Raw genomic sequence first — 15,136 nt, forward strand, 5'->3', positions numbered from 1 at the left:
GATGTAAGAAACAATGTAAATATTTCTACTCAGTAGTTTGAAATCTTCTGCACAGATATTTGACATAATAATGAAAATGAAGCTTTTGCACAACTGCCAAAAGGATCTCGATCTTCCTGTAACATAAAAAGATTGTGAGAGACAAGACAAACTAATGAAAATTAATAAAGTACTTTATTTGATTGATTTGAACTATTACAACACTGAGCTGTAACACAGCTACCAAATATTAGGCATAGAGAGTCCCTGAAGTCTGGCTGGCAGACTACAGATGATGGAACTATAGAGCTTCCTCCCACATAACTGAGAAAAAAAGAATTGAAGAAAAGATGTCAAACTTCAGTAGTCTCCCAACCTCTAAAAGCTTAAAAAAAGGGAGAGCTTCTAAGTGGCATTTAAGGCCTCCTCCAGGATCAGTGGGCACTCCTGATGTAAAAAATATAAATATACAATCAAGATTTAAAAAAATAAATGAAAAAGCTTCATAGCCTCTTCATATTCCTGGATTGCACCTTGGAAAGTAGCAGGCAATGACATGAGTCCATCATAATTTTGATTATCTAAATCTTACAAAATGATGTTAGTTTGGAACAAGTCCTTCAGTTTTATTGCCAGAATTTACTAAGTCACCTGCAGCATCCCAAACCCACTAATATTCTCCTTTCCTCATGCAGTCAAGACAGGTCTTGTAGCATTATAAATCTTGTCTTCATACACTGGAAGCTAGTTTTGTCTAAATGGTAAGGAGTACTGGATAGCACTCAAATGGGAAAAATTGCACCACTAGTACAAACTAAAGCTCTTGACCATCTTGTGATTTGCACTTCCCAAGTAAATTGCTCCAATAAAACCTTCATGTCTACTGAGGTAGAGAGCAGAAGGCACAATCTCACCAAGTTTGTTTTTCTGGCTGTGAGGTTGGATGCACAGATAGGAAGAAGGCATTGTCTGAGCTAAGAGACAAAGCAGACAAATCCAACTAGAGCGCAAGAGAGGCCTTGCTTACAGAATCATCATTCCAAACTACCTGAAGCAGTTGAACAATGGGCAAGATTCTTTAGAATTATTACTTATCAATGCAGCAGCTGTGAGGCTGGAGAAAGAGATCTGAGCATAGGCCCCTCTCCAGCAGCCTTTGAGAGCAGTTGCTGTAGACACTGAGGACACAGATGTTACACTTCTTCATCCTCTTTCTCTAAGAAGTCGGTCAAGGTACTGTCATCGACAGGAATTAGTAAGTATTCCACACCATCAGCTCCCTGAGAACAGACATGCACAGACATTGTTAACACCAGTGTGCAGTGCCAGGCAAGCCACTAGACAGCACTGCAATGCTAGCATTTAGCTGCAGTCTGGATTAGAGCTAGACAGTGTTCTGAACAGCTACATTACCGAAAAACCTGGAATAGTTCACTGGAGCAACACAGGAAATGCACAAATACTGAGAAAAGTCATTAAATGACAAATCTTCTGGTGGGTTATGCTTGTCTGACACTACAAAGCTCTTCAACATTTATCTTCAACACTTCAACACTATATCTTGTACTGCTGTACTGCCTCATTATTATGACAAGTCTGCATTCCTTCCTTATAGAAATACAGGTAATACTATTGGAAGCAGACTGGCAGGCTCCATAGTCTGCTACTTCTCACAGTCTTCAAAACAAGACACGTAGGTTGCTGAATAACCAAAGCACACTGCGTTTATATAATCCTCTATCTGTGTAAAGGGTGTTGATAAATTGGAGGCATGGAAAGATCTGCAATTACAGAATTTCAGCCCCTTGCCAGTTCCTACGTGCTTAAAAAATACAGCAAGTAGGAATCCTTTTTATTCAAATAAAAATGGCTGAATAGAATTCTTCCCTGGACTCACCCGCTTGGTCCGGATCAGCTTGTGGTCCCTGAATTCTGTCAGCTGTGCCCTGAGTGTCAAGTCACTGTTCACAAGGAAAGCCTCCCGACACTGCTGGTAAAAGTCTTGGAAAGACAGCCCTGGAGACAGAAAAAGGCAAGAACAAGAAACTGAAGTAGTAAGATTGTCAGATTTTTCCAGGTCTAACACCACATATCCACCTGAAAGTCTTGCTTTGGCTTAGACCAGAGTGGCTACAGTATCATCACTTCTTGCAAGTATACAGCCAAGGTAATACTTCTGTAATTAACGGAAAACAGCTCAATTAACATGTGAGTCACTCTGCTGCCTAATGGAATTTTAATAGCACTTTAAATGCACTTTTTACAATCGTTAGTTTCTCTTAATTTCCAACTCCTCTATCTTGCTTTCTTTACCATTAAAATGTTATTCATATCCACTGCAACACCTATGACACAGTGACAGAATATTCCACATGTATCCTAGAAAGCACAGGTACATCAGAAGCCATTTATATAGGACATTTAAGTGCAAGTTATACAATTTCAGTCTTCATTTTAATTTTTTTAGTCCACAGTCCCTCACCAACAGTCTCAGCCATGTCTAAGCATGTAAAAGGCAGTCCTTCAGAGCCAGCCAGTCTATTGATTTCCTGTCTTAGTCAGACACAATGCCACTAGAAAGACAGTGAGCCTCACTGAGACAACTGTTCGAGCACTTCTGTTGCTGGATGTGTAACCTGCATACCAAACCCCAGGGCTGCTGTGAACAGCAACAGCCCAAACAAATGAGAAAAGGTGGGTACCTACCTGGATAAGATGGATTGTCCTTTTTCTCCAGCTGGTGCTGAGCAAGCAGTCTGAATATCCCTCTAAGTGAAAGGAGGAAAGGGAAAAATCAAAATAATAATTTTAAAACAACCCAAAACTAGCACAGTTAGAAAATATTAACTAATTTTGCCTTATGCACAAAGAACCTGGTTGTGAATCTCATCACTGGACAAGGCCTGCTATCCAAATTTAAAGTAACCAATCAGCTGGAACCCAGGTCCTACCATCTTGGTCTGGAACACTATTATCAGAAAACACAGATTGCAAGGACTGGGTCCTTGGCAAGTGCTACTGTGAAGTGTAACAGTGTCTTACCTGGCATTGAGAGTGAGGCTATGCAGGACATGCATTAGGGAGCTCAAAGCCAAAGATCCAGACTGTTGTACTAAAAGCGAGTTCTCATAAGATGTTTCTTCCACATAAGGATTAAATGTGGTTGTCTCATACCAAAGCCAGTTATAGAGGCTCAGCTTTGCCTGATCCCACACTAGACAGACAGAACACAAAGAGCAGAGAAAACTGGGAGATTTATGTTTTCTAAGGCATTAAACAAGCAATATTAAAATGCTTGCAGCTCTGGTGTAGGATTGAGGAAACAATATATGCTCGTGAAATTCACATTACATACACCCTGATAACTGCAGTTCCAGTAAGATAAATTCCCACCAACAAAACATTTGCAGGCATCCCTTTTCCACAGATACATTGTAAATCCTTCCAGAGTCAGGAGTATGCAAACAATTTCTGGCTGTAGCTGGAAGCTCTAAAGCTCTACCTAGAGAGGGGGTAAAATAGCTGAAACAAGACCCTTCTCAGAGTGTGTGGAGATTCCTCCCTTTAGTGGGGACACCCCTCAAGGTTACTCCTCCAGCCTGAGCTAAAGAGATCTGCCCATAGTTGTTGGTATGGGTGAGGAAAATCAATTTCTACTTGTATAGTTTTTCCTAGCTTTAATATAATTGCTTCAATATTGCTTTAAAAAAGTGAACTATACTAATTGTTACAGCTACCTGTGCTGTGTAGTAAATAATTCTGATTAGGATCTTTTAGTCTAATCATAATAGTAATCAATATAAATAAGTTATTTAAGTATCTTTGCTTTGCCATCCTTAATTATCCAATCTCCAATTCAGTAAGCTCCTAAAATCAAACTGCCAAAAGCTTGGAGTCTATTTGTATATAATGGTTAGTGGTATTTCTCAGTATCTTTACACAGTTTTGGTTCAGCACAGCCACACTCCCAATCAGGACTATACATACATCAACAGATCTGTTCTACACATCAACAGTAATACATACACAGTAATGGTAATACATAGTAAGCAACACATGAGCTTATGAAACATGCTCAGCAGCCCCAAAGCAGAACACACATCCTTCTCTTGGCTAGATCAGGCCCAGGGGAACTCACTGAGAGGAGCATTGATGTGATCAATAGAGGCAATGAGGTAAATGCTAGGCAGGGAGGATAACTGTGCAAGGATCTGCTGACTTCTTTCTCCTCTCAACATCTGGCTGTCCAGGTTATGAATGAGGACATAGAGCTCTAAGGATGAATCTGCAAGGTCAGAAAAAACAGCAGAAAAACAATCAAAGGAACTGCGCACGAGCTGGTTTCCCATTCCCAGTGCAGTGTAGCACAAGTGTGTTTCACCACTCTCCATATACATCATTCCAATATTGCTTTCCTTGTACAACATAGTTTGAAGGTATACTGGGTGTTTCTGAGCACCTAAAAGGGTTTTTCTCAATTCCCTGTCATCACAGTCACAGGATTGGCTTTTTTTCAGTTTAAGCTTTTCTGTTATAATCCACTTTTCACTTGCTCACAGCTTTACCAGGAATTGCTCCTTTAGCTGTGTTTCCTTTGCAATTGAAAGGTCATTGAAATATATTTTAGAATGGAAGACTAAGCACAGTTTATTCAGATGCTTTTGATTTACATGACTAGGATCTTTAAGCTCCTCCTCACAGTAAAAATGCATTTTCTATTCAAGGTTGGATCCAAAGCATCTTAACTTCATTGAAAATTTTAGTAAATTCTGAAAAATGTTAGAGACCTAGCTCAGATAATGCAAATGGCAGATGTTAGAATTTCCAGCTAGCTTCTTGCTGCTGTACTTATCCCTGGGAACAACTGTCATAGACAGGTAGAAGAATTATAAAAGAAAGGCCTCATAAAATCAGGCCTGCTCTGTTAAATCAATAGCTAGCCTGTCATTTCTTCCAAGTCCAGCTAAGTAATCTGCAAGTTCCCATGTGAAAACAATCTTGGTATGAGAGCTCATTAACACAAGAACATATTCTTGGGTGAAAAACAACTAGCATCTGCGTAAACAATAAGATCTGTCTCATGAGAATCAAGAAAAAATATGTAAACTAGCTAAAAATACAGAAGTTTGATAGATATGCAAAATACCATGTACCGACCAATGAACTAAGTGAAAATGTATTGTCCAACAATAAGGTCTGACACAGGGCCTGCTGATAATCCTATAAAACATGACCTATACAATAAAGATTTGGCTTTTCCTGCAGGAAGAAAATGGGAGTCTCAGTTGATTTATTCCAATGAACAACCATTTCCTGAGTCCAGAAACAATTCTAGAACTGTAACCAGTTTTTGGGCAAATCCATACATACTTGCCTGCCAATGGAAACCAGTGAGATCAGCAATATCAGACTGCAAGACTGACTTATGTACATTCAGGTGGGAACTGCTGTTACACTGCCTTTTTCTCTTAGTCTCACCAGAAATACTCACAAGGTAATGATGAAAAACAGAGTGTAACCACTGAAACCCCAATGCCATGCACAATTAAGATTCCATGGCTATCTGTGTATGAATATACAAGCAGTAAGACAGACATTCAGAAACAATTCAGCAAGCCCTTTGTGAGGCAATACCTGTTTAATTTTGCTTTTGAAACCAATTCTAACCTGCTTGTTTGCCACTGCTGTCCTGCTGTAAAACACTGACTGAGCTAACAGCTGACATGAGGTTGTTACACATGTATGTACACAGATACTCCTAGTGCATGCTTGTTTTCATATATGTTGCATACATTACAAGCAAGAAATATACTAGCTACAATGCACTAAGAAACTGTAACTGCCTCTATAAAAATTATAGGGGAAGAAAATATCCAGGCTCTAATGTTTTTATGCAGAAAGTTAGTAATTTTACCTTCTTTGAACCTTTTGGTTATGAATTCAAGTTGGTCAAGGGGGCTGCGGAAGGTCCCTATATGGTCCAAAACCTCCTCTGTGATGGAGTTGAGAATCTGAAAAAGAAAACGGGAGTTCTTTATGAAGGGCTCTGACACTGAAGTGCAGAAAATCTTAAACTGAGCCCTTGGATACCTTGTGAGAGATAATCTGATTATTACCATAAAATCCCTAAAACAGTGAACATAAACAAAAAAAAATTATACCCCTTCTCAAAAGAGTGACATAAAACAAGGCTTTAGAGTGATGAATATCTATTCACGACAGAAAATACTGCAATTCCTTGGAAAATGTATGGGATCATTTCTTCAAAGTATTAGAAAAGAGAGGAACTGCTCTACAGAGTCTGTTGCTATAGGGTGCAGCAGGTTTCCTTAACATTTTGCACTGAAAGACTCTGGGGTATCTGTAGCACAGGATGATTACACAAACCCACAAGCTTTTCCCCCACTTACAGATCTCACAGTGATGCTGGGGAAGTATCCATTAACCACCAGGTGAACAGAATCCTGGAGCAAAGAGGTACGAAACTTCTCCAACAGATCACGCTTTGAGCCCAGTCCATAAAGCACAATATTGAAACCCAAGCTGCAGAAAAGTGAGCAAATACAAAGGATCAAAGAAGTGCAAGTCTGGTTTAGGTCCTTACATTCATTAAGCAAAATGATCCACTGCAATCTTGGTTTTAAAAATTTCATGTTTTGTCAACTCTGGGCTTACCTTAAGCTTACAGCTGATAAATAAGGTTAGGAATCTGGAAGGAATCTGGAACAAGGCATCCTAGCAAAAGAAGCATTTTAGCAGCCTAGAGGCTCACAAACTTAGCAAAACATGGATGGAAGAAAATGCTATTGACTAAGAACAGAACACTAAATCTACAACTTCAGGTAAGAAATGGTGATCAACACTCACATGCATTCCCTCACCAAGTACTTTAATTACTACAGGTCCAAGTAATTACAAGAAAAAAAAGCAAACTTTCATACTGGTTTACCACTCCGATCCTCAGGCACCATTTCAAAGCAAAATTACTCTATACTCTTGTATATTTCTTACCCTGATTGTTCCACAGAAACAGAGGCAGGAAAGCATAAAGACAGCATGGTATGGAATTGTAGAGACCCAGAAAAGCTGAATTTAGTCACATCCCTCATCCTCTTTCAGGCTGCACTATGATACGGGAAATGCTCATTAGGCCTTAGCCTTGATGAACTGCACCTAGACTAAACCCCTCTCCAGCTTATCAGAAACACTGCCTATTCCCAGGAACTAATATTGTCTAATGAGCACTCATCACCAGTATTGGCTCCAACCTCAGGGGTGGTGGTCTGCCTTCTTTAAGATGCTTCAGAGCCTCAAAGGTCTCTATAGTTTCACTTGCTTTCCTGAATGTTCACCCTTCTCCTTCCCACGAAGATACACACAAAGCCAAATAAAATTTACATTGCCAGTGTTTCCAAAAGCATTAGGATTTCTTCATGCCCAGATCACTAGGTACCACAGGCACTGAAATAAACTGCTACACCACTAGAGACAGCCATAGACTGAAGATGGTGAGGGTGGGCTACTCACTACTAACTTGCTGCTGAGAACAAAAATGATTCCTCACAAAGAGCACTTTTCTCATAATTCATTTTCCCTGCTCTCTCACTATTCATGTTCCCTGTTTGTGAATGCCCTCTAGTTTGGTTTAGAGAGGTACAGGCAAGCTAAGCAGGTAGAATGCAACTTCATTGCACTTCAGACAATCAGTTCAAGAAGTTAATCAGATAGGATTTGGTCTACAGGACGCACTGAATTAAATTAATGTCACCCACTTTTAAATTTAAGCAAACAATGAAAAAAATTTCCTCCTTAATTCGTCCATAGGATGTTACTGACATGAGGGGAAATGTACTGGCAGTGCCTTTTAACTAAGTTTCTTCAGTGATTCTCCTTGGATACTTACTGTAATTGCAGCATCCATTTGGAAAACAAGGATTCATGTTGCTGGTTAAGGTCTCTAATTTCAGCAGCATAAGCAAGGGGAGCATTTTTCAAAAGATCATGCAGTGTTTGCTGTGTTGAGAAAGAGATGACAGTCATTCAAAGTTGAGAAGAAGCAAGAGAAACACCTGAAGTCCTTAAAACACCCTCCAGCATGCTCCCTTAACTAGAGAATAGTTTTCATTGTCAGTGCACTCAGTTTGTGGTTAGTTTTTTCTCTCCCCATTAATATCCCACTAGGCACAGTTTTGCTGCTGGAGATACAAAGCAGAGATTAAGTAACCTTATTATGGTAAACAGCAGCAAGACTAGGACTAAAACAGATGACACACTGTGTATTTTTCTCTCCTGCCAAGTATGGAAAAATCGCTACAGGAAAAACGGATACACACGGAGCTTACACATCACCAAGCACTGTACCAACAAGATACAACATCACATCCCTGGCCATGGGAACAAAGGCTCCAATCAATATGTTTAGCAAGGGTTCAGGTGTTTGTCACTACAAGAGAATGCTCAAAATGCCCACCATCTCAAAAAAAATACAGTAGAAAGGATATAATTTGTAGCTGATAGCTCAATGTAGAAAAGCATCAAGAATCAATGGATTAATTCAGCTTTCAAGATATGCTGTAACGCTGATGTTTAAACAGCACAGTAGCATGATAGTCAGCATCAAATCTACACTGGCCTCTCTTCCTCTACAATTTTAACAGCTTTGCTTCCCACTCCCTTGCAGTAGAAGACAGTTGACACTGGAAAGGCAACTGCAATGTATCAGACAAACAAAGTACTGAGAGACAAAACTGCTAAACCTTCAACTACTTTGAAGACAGCAGTAGCTTTAACACAGTAAGCTGTGATTTACTCCCACAGCTGTTATGAAAGAACTTGTTAAAAATCCAGATGTTACTTTGGGCAGCAATTTCAAATAACAGCAGGGGAATACTATATCATAGAAATCAAAAACCCAGAGTCGTGTGAGTCATTATGAACAGTACCTGATCCAATCTTCTTTTCCGCAGCTTCTGCAGTGTTCGGTCTGAAGTGAGCACTTTGGAACTGCTGTGAGCTTCAAAGTATTCCTCCACCAAGTTGCCCTATAAAGGGACAGCAAGGTCAGCAACACTCCTCCTGTTATCAAGTTATCCCTCTCCCTAAGATGGCCAATGAGATATAGGGCAAGGGTGAATACAGAAAGACAGAAATTATTTGCAAAAATGGCTTCTATAGCAGCATTCTGCCAAAGCTAATGTCAGATGATTCTTTCCTGAAGAGACAGCCAGAAAAGAGATTCTGTGAGAGATGAGATAACAGTAATTCTTAACTGGTGTGGGGATCCCGGTGCTGGAAGGAAGTAAGACAATTAAGCTGAACACCAAGTCAAAACAGTAATGTGCACTCCTTTTGGTACTACAGGAATCAATTTCTTCATCCTGTCCCAATACAAAGTCTCCTGCTCCACGGACTTCTCCTTCTGAAGCTGCAAATGATGCCAGCTGAGTTAGCACACAGGTTCACATGGTGCCTGTCCACCAAGGATTACTCAGAAGTACAGCAAAAGCCAGCCCAGCTGGTTTGATATGAAATGAGTTGAGCATTTCTTCCCCAGGGTCAGGTGAGGTCACTAACAGCTCATTGTCATCATACATCCCTTCATGTTTGCTAGCTCAGGGGTATATTTTTGTACACTCACCATCTTCTGCTCCTTTTTTTTTTTGGCTAGGCTGTTTCTGGGAGGAGGTGTAGATGCAGCCTTAGTTTTTGCTGGAGTCTTTTGATCTGACAAAACAGCGCTGACTTCCTTCTGTTCGTCCTCATCCTCCTCCTCTGAGCAGGAAGCAGAATACTCACTCTCACTTTCTAAATAGGGATCTGGAGCTAGAGCATAAATTTTAAGGTTAAAAGCTAGGAATGACTTCTTACACAGAACTCATTTTGCACCACCTCACACACATTCTCTAGTTGTTTTACAAGCATATGAATCCTAAATATATTTCATAGAAAAGTAAAATCAATGCTTAAGAGAACTGCAAACACAGATGGCCATTTATTTTGCAGTTCTAGGATCACAAAGTATTGTTAAGTAAAGCCTCCTCCTTGATAACAACCAAGAAACACCGTTGTACTATAAAAAGAGACTAAAAATGGACAATGGAATTCCCTATTTCTCTTAGCATCTCTGTGTCAGTTTTCCCAAATGCCAATAGAGCGGGCTGAGTACCTTCTATGTCACATTCTGCAAACAAGTTGTTGCAAAATATCTCTGTTAGCAGCACTGATTGAAGAGCACAGATGAAATCTGGCTCAGTCTTGGTCTCTCAACACAAAAGAAACAGAAGATGAAACACCACGTACTAAACTCTCCTCTGCACTCATTCTGGTTTAGCCAACCAGTTACTGGAAATACTTTGAAATGGATGTCTCAGCCATTATCCAAAAGTTTTATGCCTGGTTCAAGCAATTGGGCCACACTAAATGTCAGCACAGGTAAGATTACTGAAAGTTTTGTCTCTTTTGATCATGTTACTGAAGTTCAGTAACTCTGTGCTTCTAATCCTTCCACCTCTCACCTTAGTAGCAAGTAGAGGAAAGGTCTACATGGATTTCCTTAAGGACATTTCTACACTCTCTGCAGGATAAATCAGGCTGTTTCTGTCACACTGCTACCACAGACAGCTCAACAGGAAAACACTCTCCCTTGAACACAGTGCCTCACTGATCGTGGCAGCTGACAGCAAAGGCTGATCTTTACCTGCTAGTCTCTTTCTGAGTCTGTAAGGTGTGGTGGACACAAATTCTTTCTTTTTACTCTGGAACAGCAAAGAAAAAACATGCATTAAAAGAAACATCTCTCTCCTCTAAACTACCCTCTGCCAAGCAAAGACAGGTTACATTTCCAAACTATTTCAGCCCACATGAAACTGGAAAAGCAGAGGCAGTTAAGTATGGAGAGTTCTTGTTTTCCCATTCAGAGGGAGACAGGATCAATTTCCAAAAGGGGCTTAATTCTTTCAGCTCAACATGGAGAGTAGAAAACTGAATCTCCAACCAAGATGCCAATCCTGGCCTCTCAGGAAGAGCCAAACCACAGCAGTGACAAACCCATGACAATTCAGCTGTCAAACCTATTATTTGCCCACTGACTCCAAACCCCATAGTCCTGATTAATGGTTCTCACTTGAGTTACTCCTTTTGGTTAGAACAGAAGAGACATCTCTACTGTGGAGTATGCTTTTCAAGGTCCTTCCTTTCCAGAACTGCAGTAATTAGCTAGTTCAAGTTTCACAAGTGTGGAAAAAAGCCCAAATACAAAATCCAAGCAATGTAAAATCATTACTCACCCTCGGCTGCACTTTGTTTGAACTTGAACGCTCTGAAAAGGAAGAAACAGCATTGTACAGAGTACTGCAAATTTTCAACACTGGCACAATATGGTCCATTAGAAAAACAGGCATTCACTGTTCAAAGGTACACCGTGCCTGAATGTCAGCTCCCTGGATAGTTAATCCTATGAAGTTAATCCTATGAAGGAAGCCTTAGTTCCTCACAGGCAGGCAAGGAGAGAACAAAGAGAGTTGCTGGCAGGAATGGGTTAGAAGTGGAGGACTGGCAATGAGAATTGTAAATATGCTCAAGTGACCATGCAGCTGGGGATAGCAAAGACTCCAACAGCAATGCAGAAGAACAGATATACCATGTCTATTGCTGTTTACCCTGTGTATGATTTGGGAAGTAGAACATCTGTGTATAGATAATGTAGGTGTTTGGTGGCCTGGAGGCACCCTAACAGACAGATCAGAACACAGTGAAGATCACAGCATGGGGATAAACCATGCATGTGCAAAACCACTGATACACCAGTGTGAACAGCACTGAACCACACATAAGGGTGCCTGCATCTCCACTCATGTCCCTCTGCCCAGGTGTTGCTTCAGGAAATTAATAGAAATAAATTTACTCTTTGCATTCTGGCTGTGAGTTTGTGGTGGCTCCAGCAGCCTGCCTGTGTCAGGTCACACAAGAGCCAATGTTATTACCACAGAAGGCAGCTGCTAATTCCTGGTCACAGCTTTGGGAGGCCAGGAAGGAGGAAGAGACTCCAGCAGGGAGGGATGAAGCTGAAAAATGAGCTAATGTTCCCTCCCTGAGCACATCAAACTCCATTTCCAAGCATAAATGCACATCCTCTTGCCCGTGTTGACATGCATTGACTTCTCCCACCTGTATTTCTCCCTACAGCACTAGGTGTTAAATATTATATAAAAAAGTATGAATTTACACATGAACACCCACACACTCCTACCCAGTCAGTGTTTAACACACCAGCCCAGCTCATAACTCTCTCAAGTGCAAGTATTTCTATTGAACAGAGCCCAGCTCATAACTCTCTCAAGTGCAAGTATTTCTATTGAACAGAAAGGAAGTAATTAATGTCACAGCAATAGAAGAGAGAGATGTTCATGTTTCCTCTAGAGCAGCAGGGCAAAGGAGAGATGTGACACCCACGTGAAGCACAGGCCATGCACATCAAACTGTTCAGCCCATGTGTTAACCTGAATACTTAAGCCCTGGTGTTAACTAGAATACTTAAGCATGAGAGAAGCTGGAACTCAAACATTCACTCCACCACCCAAAGAGAAACATAACCCCCACTCACTCAGCTTCAGTTCCCCAAACCATCACAGGACTTACGGCTGCTTTGAGGGGTTTTGGCCATCTTCTCAGGGCATTTGGAGTCATCAGGTGCCACATTCTTTTCTGGTGTCTGGGCTAATTCAGAAGCTGTAGGAAATAGGGGGAAGGGAAGGAAGGACATGTCAGGTACAAAACTTCCAGCTCTGGCTAGTCAGAAATGGAGCCATACACCTGAAATGCTCTCTTCATATTAATTTCCTAGACATTTCAGGAAGATCTAGGATTTTCTAACTCTAAAGGTGGCTGTATTCCTCAGCAAAGATTTTCAAAGGCTGAACTCCTCAATTAATTAAGTTTACAAATATGGCTGATGGCAGAGCACATTTTGCTCCCTGGAAGACCACATGTCTTTGAATTAGAGCAAGGTTTGGTCAGGCTCACTTAGTACTTTAAGACTGCTCAGCTGGACATAACAGATCATCAGATATAGCAAACACACCAGCTCCCCAGGAAGAACTATTTGCCTGTGTCTACTCTTTATCAGCACCAGCTGAAGTTCAATGACTGATGTGAATCTGAAATACCCTGCTAACAGTTCCTGCCATTGTGTGACCAACAGCCTATTCCATGTAACAGATCGCCACAGTATGACTTCCCTCAGTTTTCAAATTGAGTTGTGGCTCCAGGAGACAGCACCAGTGAAATCCACCCTGCTGCAGAAGGAGGTCTAAGATAGGAAACACAACTTCCCAAGACACAGCAGAAACTAAGAGGCACCAAAACCAGTTTATGTATAGTGATTCAGTAGCATGATCCCTCTCCTTCAGCTCATCCTTTGTAGCATGTAGCATTAGCTGTGACAAATAAACACTAATGAAGTTCAGATGGTGCTGGACATACAAGGATTCTTCATGTGAGTGACAACCCTGCTCAAGCACCTTATCTGAACTGAAACAGTCCACCCTCTCTGGAACTGCCACTTTCTGCTTGCTTCTCTTAAGTCTGCAGAGAAAGAAGAGCAAAACATACCCAGCTCTGCCATTTTGTTGGAGCGTTTGGGAGTCTGGAATGAGTAAACTTCACCACCACTTATATTTGAGCCATTGCCCACTGGATCTGTGAAAAGACACGTTACTTGCAGCTATTTTAAAAGCACTGATAATACTCCCAACCCAAGAAAGATGGAATGTAACATTTCACTATTTGGCTTTATACTGCAGGTGATACAAAACAAATATAATAATAAAATCCTAGAATCATAATCTTCTCTTCTACCTGTTACCACAAGCACAGACAGAGCAGATTAAGCCCTCAAAAGCAACTTCACAAGCACTGTACAACCCTAACACTGAAAGAATCTCCTGAAGTCAGAGCTGTGTCAGGTTTTCCCCTGCTAATACCTTGGGCACATATTCCAAGAGCAGCAACATAGTTCTTCTCTTCCAGGATCTCCTGAGCTTCGTTATCAGAAATATTCTCAAGCTTCTTCACAAATCTCTTGACATTGACACTCAGCTGAGTCTTGTCCTTCCGTACTTTAGTTCCTAGAATTGTAATAAAAGTTTAACCTCCTGCCATTTCATTATTTCTATTGCAGTAGTACACAGCCACCCGACTTAAGAGACCAGGCTCCTGTTATGCAAATCACTCAACAAATTCAACGCTGAGATGTCCTGCTAAAATAACAGCTGGTCGATATCTGACCCTATAGCCATTCATCCCTCCTCCACCACAAATGCTGGCTCCTGCAGTCCATGAGAGTAAGACACTCATTTCAGGGAACCCCAGCTCCACAGAGAGGAACAGGAGAAATGACAGTGGCTCACACATTACAGTATCAAATTGCATGCAAAGGGATGGTACCTGGCAACTCTTATTTTTTCCTAGGGAAGAGGGGCGATTGGAAAATACCTCGCCTGTAGGCTGAAAGCCCTCTGGACACCACCTGCATGACCTGCTCACAGCAGGACCAGCAGTGAAGCCTGAAAGAAATGCTCCGTGCCTTGTACTGGCAAGTTTTAAGCATCTCCACAGAGGCTCCCCAGCTTAAAAGTACTCAGAAGTGCAGCAAAGCACTCGTACGGCATACACCTGCAGCTTCGTTCCGCTTTGCCCGTGCGAGGGTCTAACCGCGTCAGGCCCGAGGAGCTTCCCGGCTCCCCGTGCCGCTGCCCCGGCACCCGTACACGCTGCTGCGGGGGAACTGGTACAGAGAGCTCGTTCTGCAGCCTGTCCAGTGCCGGGCTGGGACAGAGACACTCTGCGGGGAGCAGTCAAGCGGGGCAGAACGACCCCAGAGGCCTCGTCCTCCTGCAGAACCCAGCTCGGGCGTTGCAGAGCCCCTTTCCCGGGGCCGGGCGCGGCTGCTCAGAGCCCTCTCCCAGCGCCCTGGGGGCAGCGGGCGGCGCTGAGCTGGGCTATGCCCCGGGCCGGCTGTACCTGCGTCGTCGGAGATGTGCTTGAGGACGTCCTCGTCGGGCACGAACTTCACCTGCAGGGAGCGGCGGCCGCCGCGCATCCCCTGGGGCCGGCTCATGGCGGCTCCCCTCACGTGGGCGCGGCCCCACCGCCGGGGGGC

At 42.1% G+C, this 15,136-nt stretch overlaps 1 protein-coding gene across 1 annotated transcript; it reads right to left on the reverse strand.

Moving 5' to 3' along the window:
* Positions 1 to 155: 155 nt before the first annotated feature.
* Positions 156 to 15,094, reverse strand: ORC2 (origin recognition complex subunit 2). Its single transcript, XM_058028165.1, has 16 exons — positions 14,998 to 15,094; positions 13,959 to 14,102; positions 13,588 to 13,674; positions 12,616 to 12,705; positions 11,265 to 11,296; positions 10,676 to 10,733; positions 9,617 to 9,801; positions 8,922 to 9,020; positions 7,883 to 7,992; positions 6,390 to 6,522; positions 5,894 to 5,990; positions 4,118 to 4,264; positions 3,022 to 3,193; positions 2,686 to 2,747; positions 1,877 to 1,995; positions 156 to 1,259 (listed from the first exon to the last, which is right to left on the reverse strand). The coding sequence occupies exons 1-16, from the start codon at positions 15,092 to 15,094 to the stop codon at positions 1,173 to 1,175; spliced, it is 1,719 nt and encodes a 572-aa protein (XP_057884148.1). The 3' UTR covers positions 156 to 1,172.
* Between the last annotated feature and the right edge of the window lie 42 nt (positions 15,095 to 15,136).

The sequence above is a fragment of the Melospiza georgiana genome, chromosome 7 (genome assembly GCF_028018845.1).
Source record: "Melospiza georgiana isolate bMelGeo1 chromosome 7, bMelGeo1.pri, whole genome shotgun sequence".
NCBI lineage: Eukaryota > Metazoa > Chordata > Aves > Passeriformes > Passerellidae > Melospiza > Melospiza georgiana.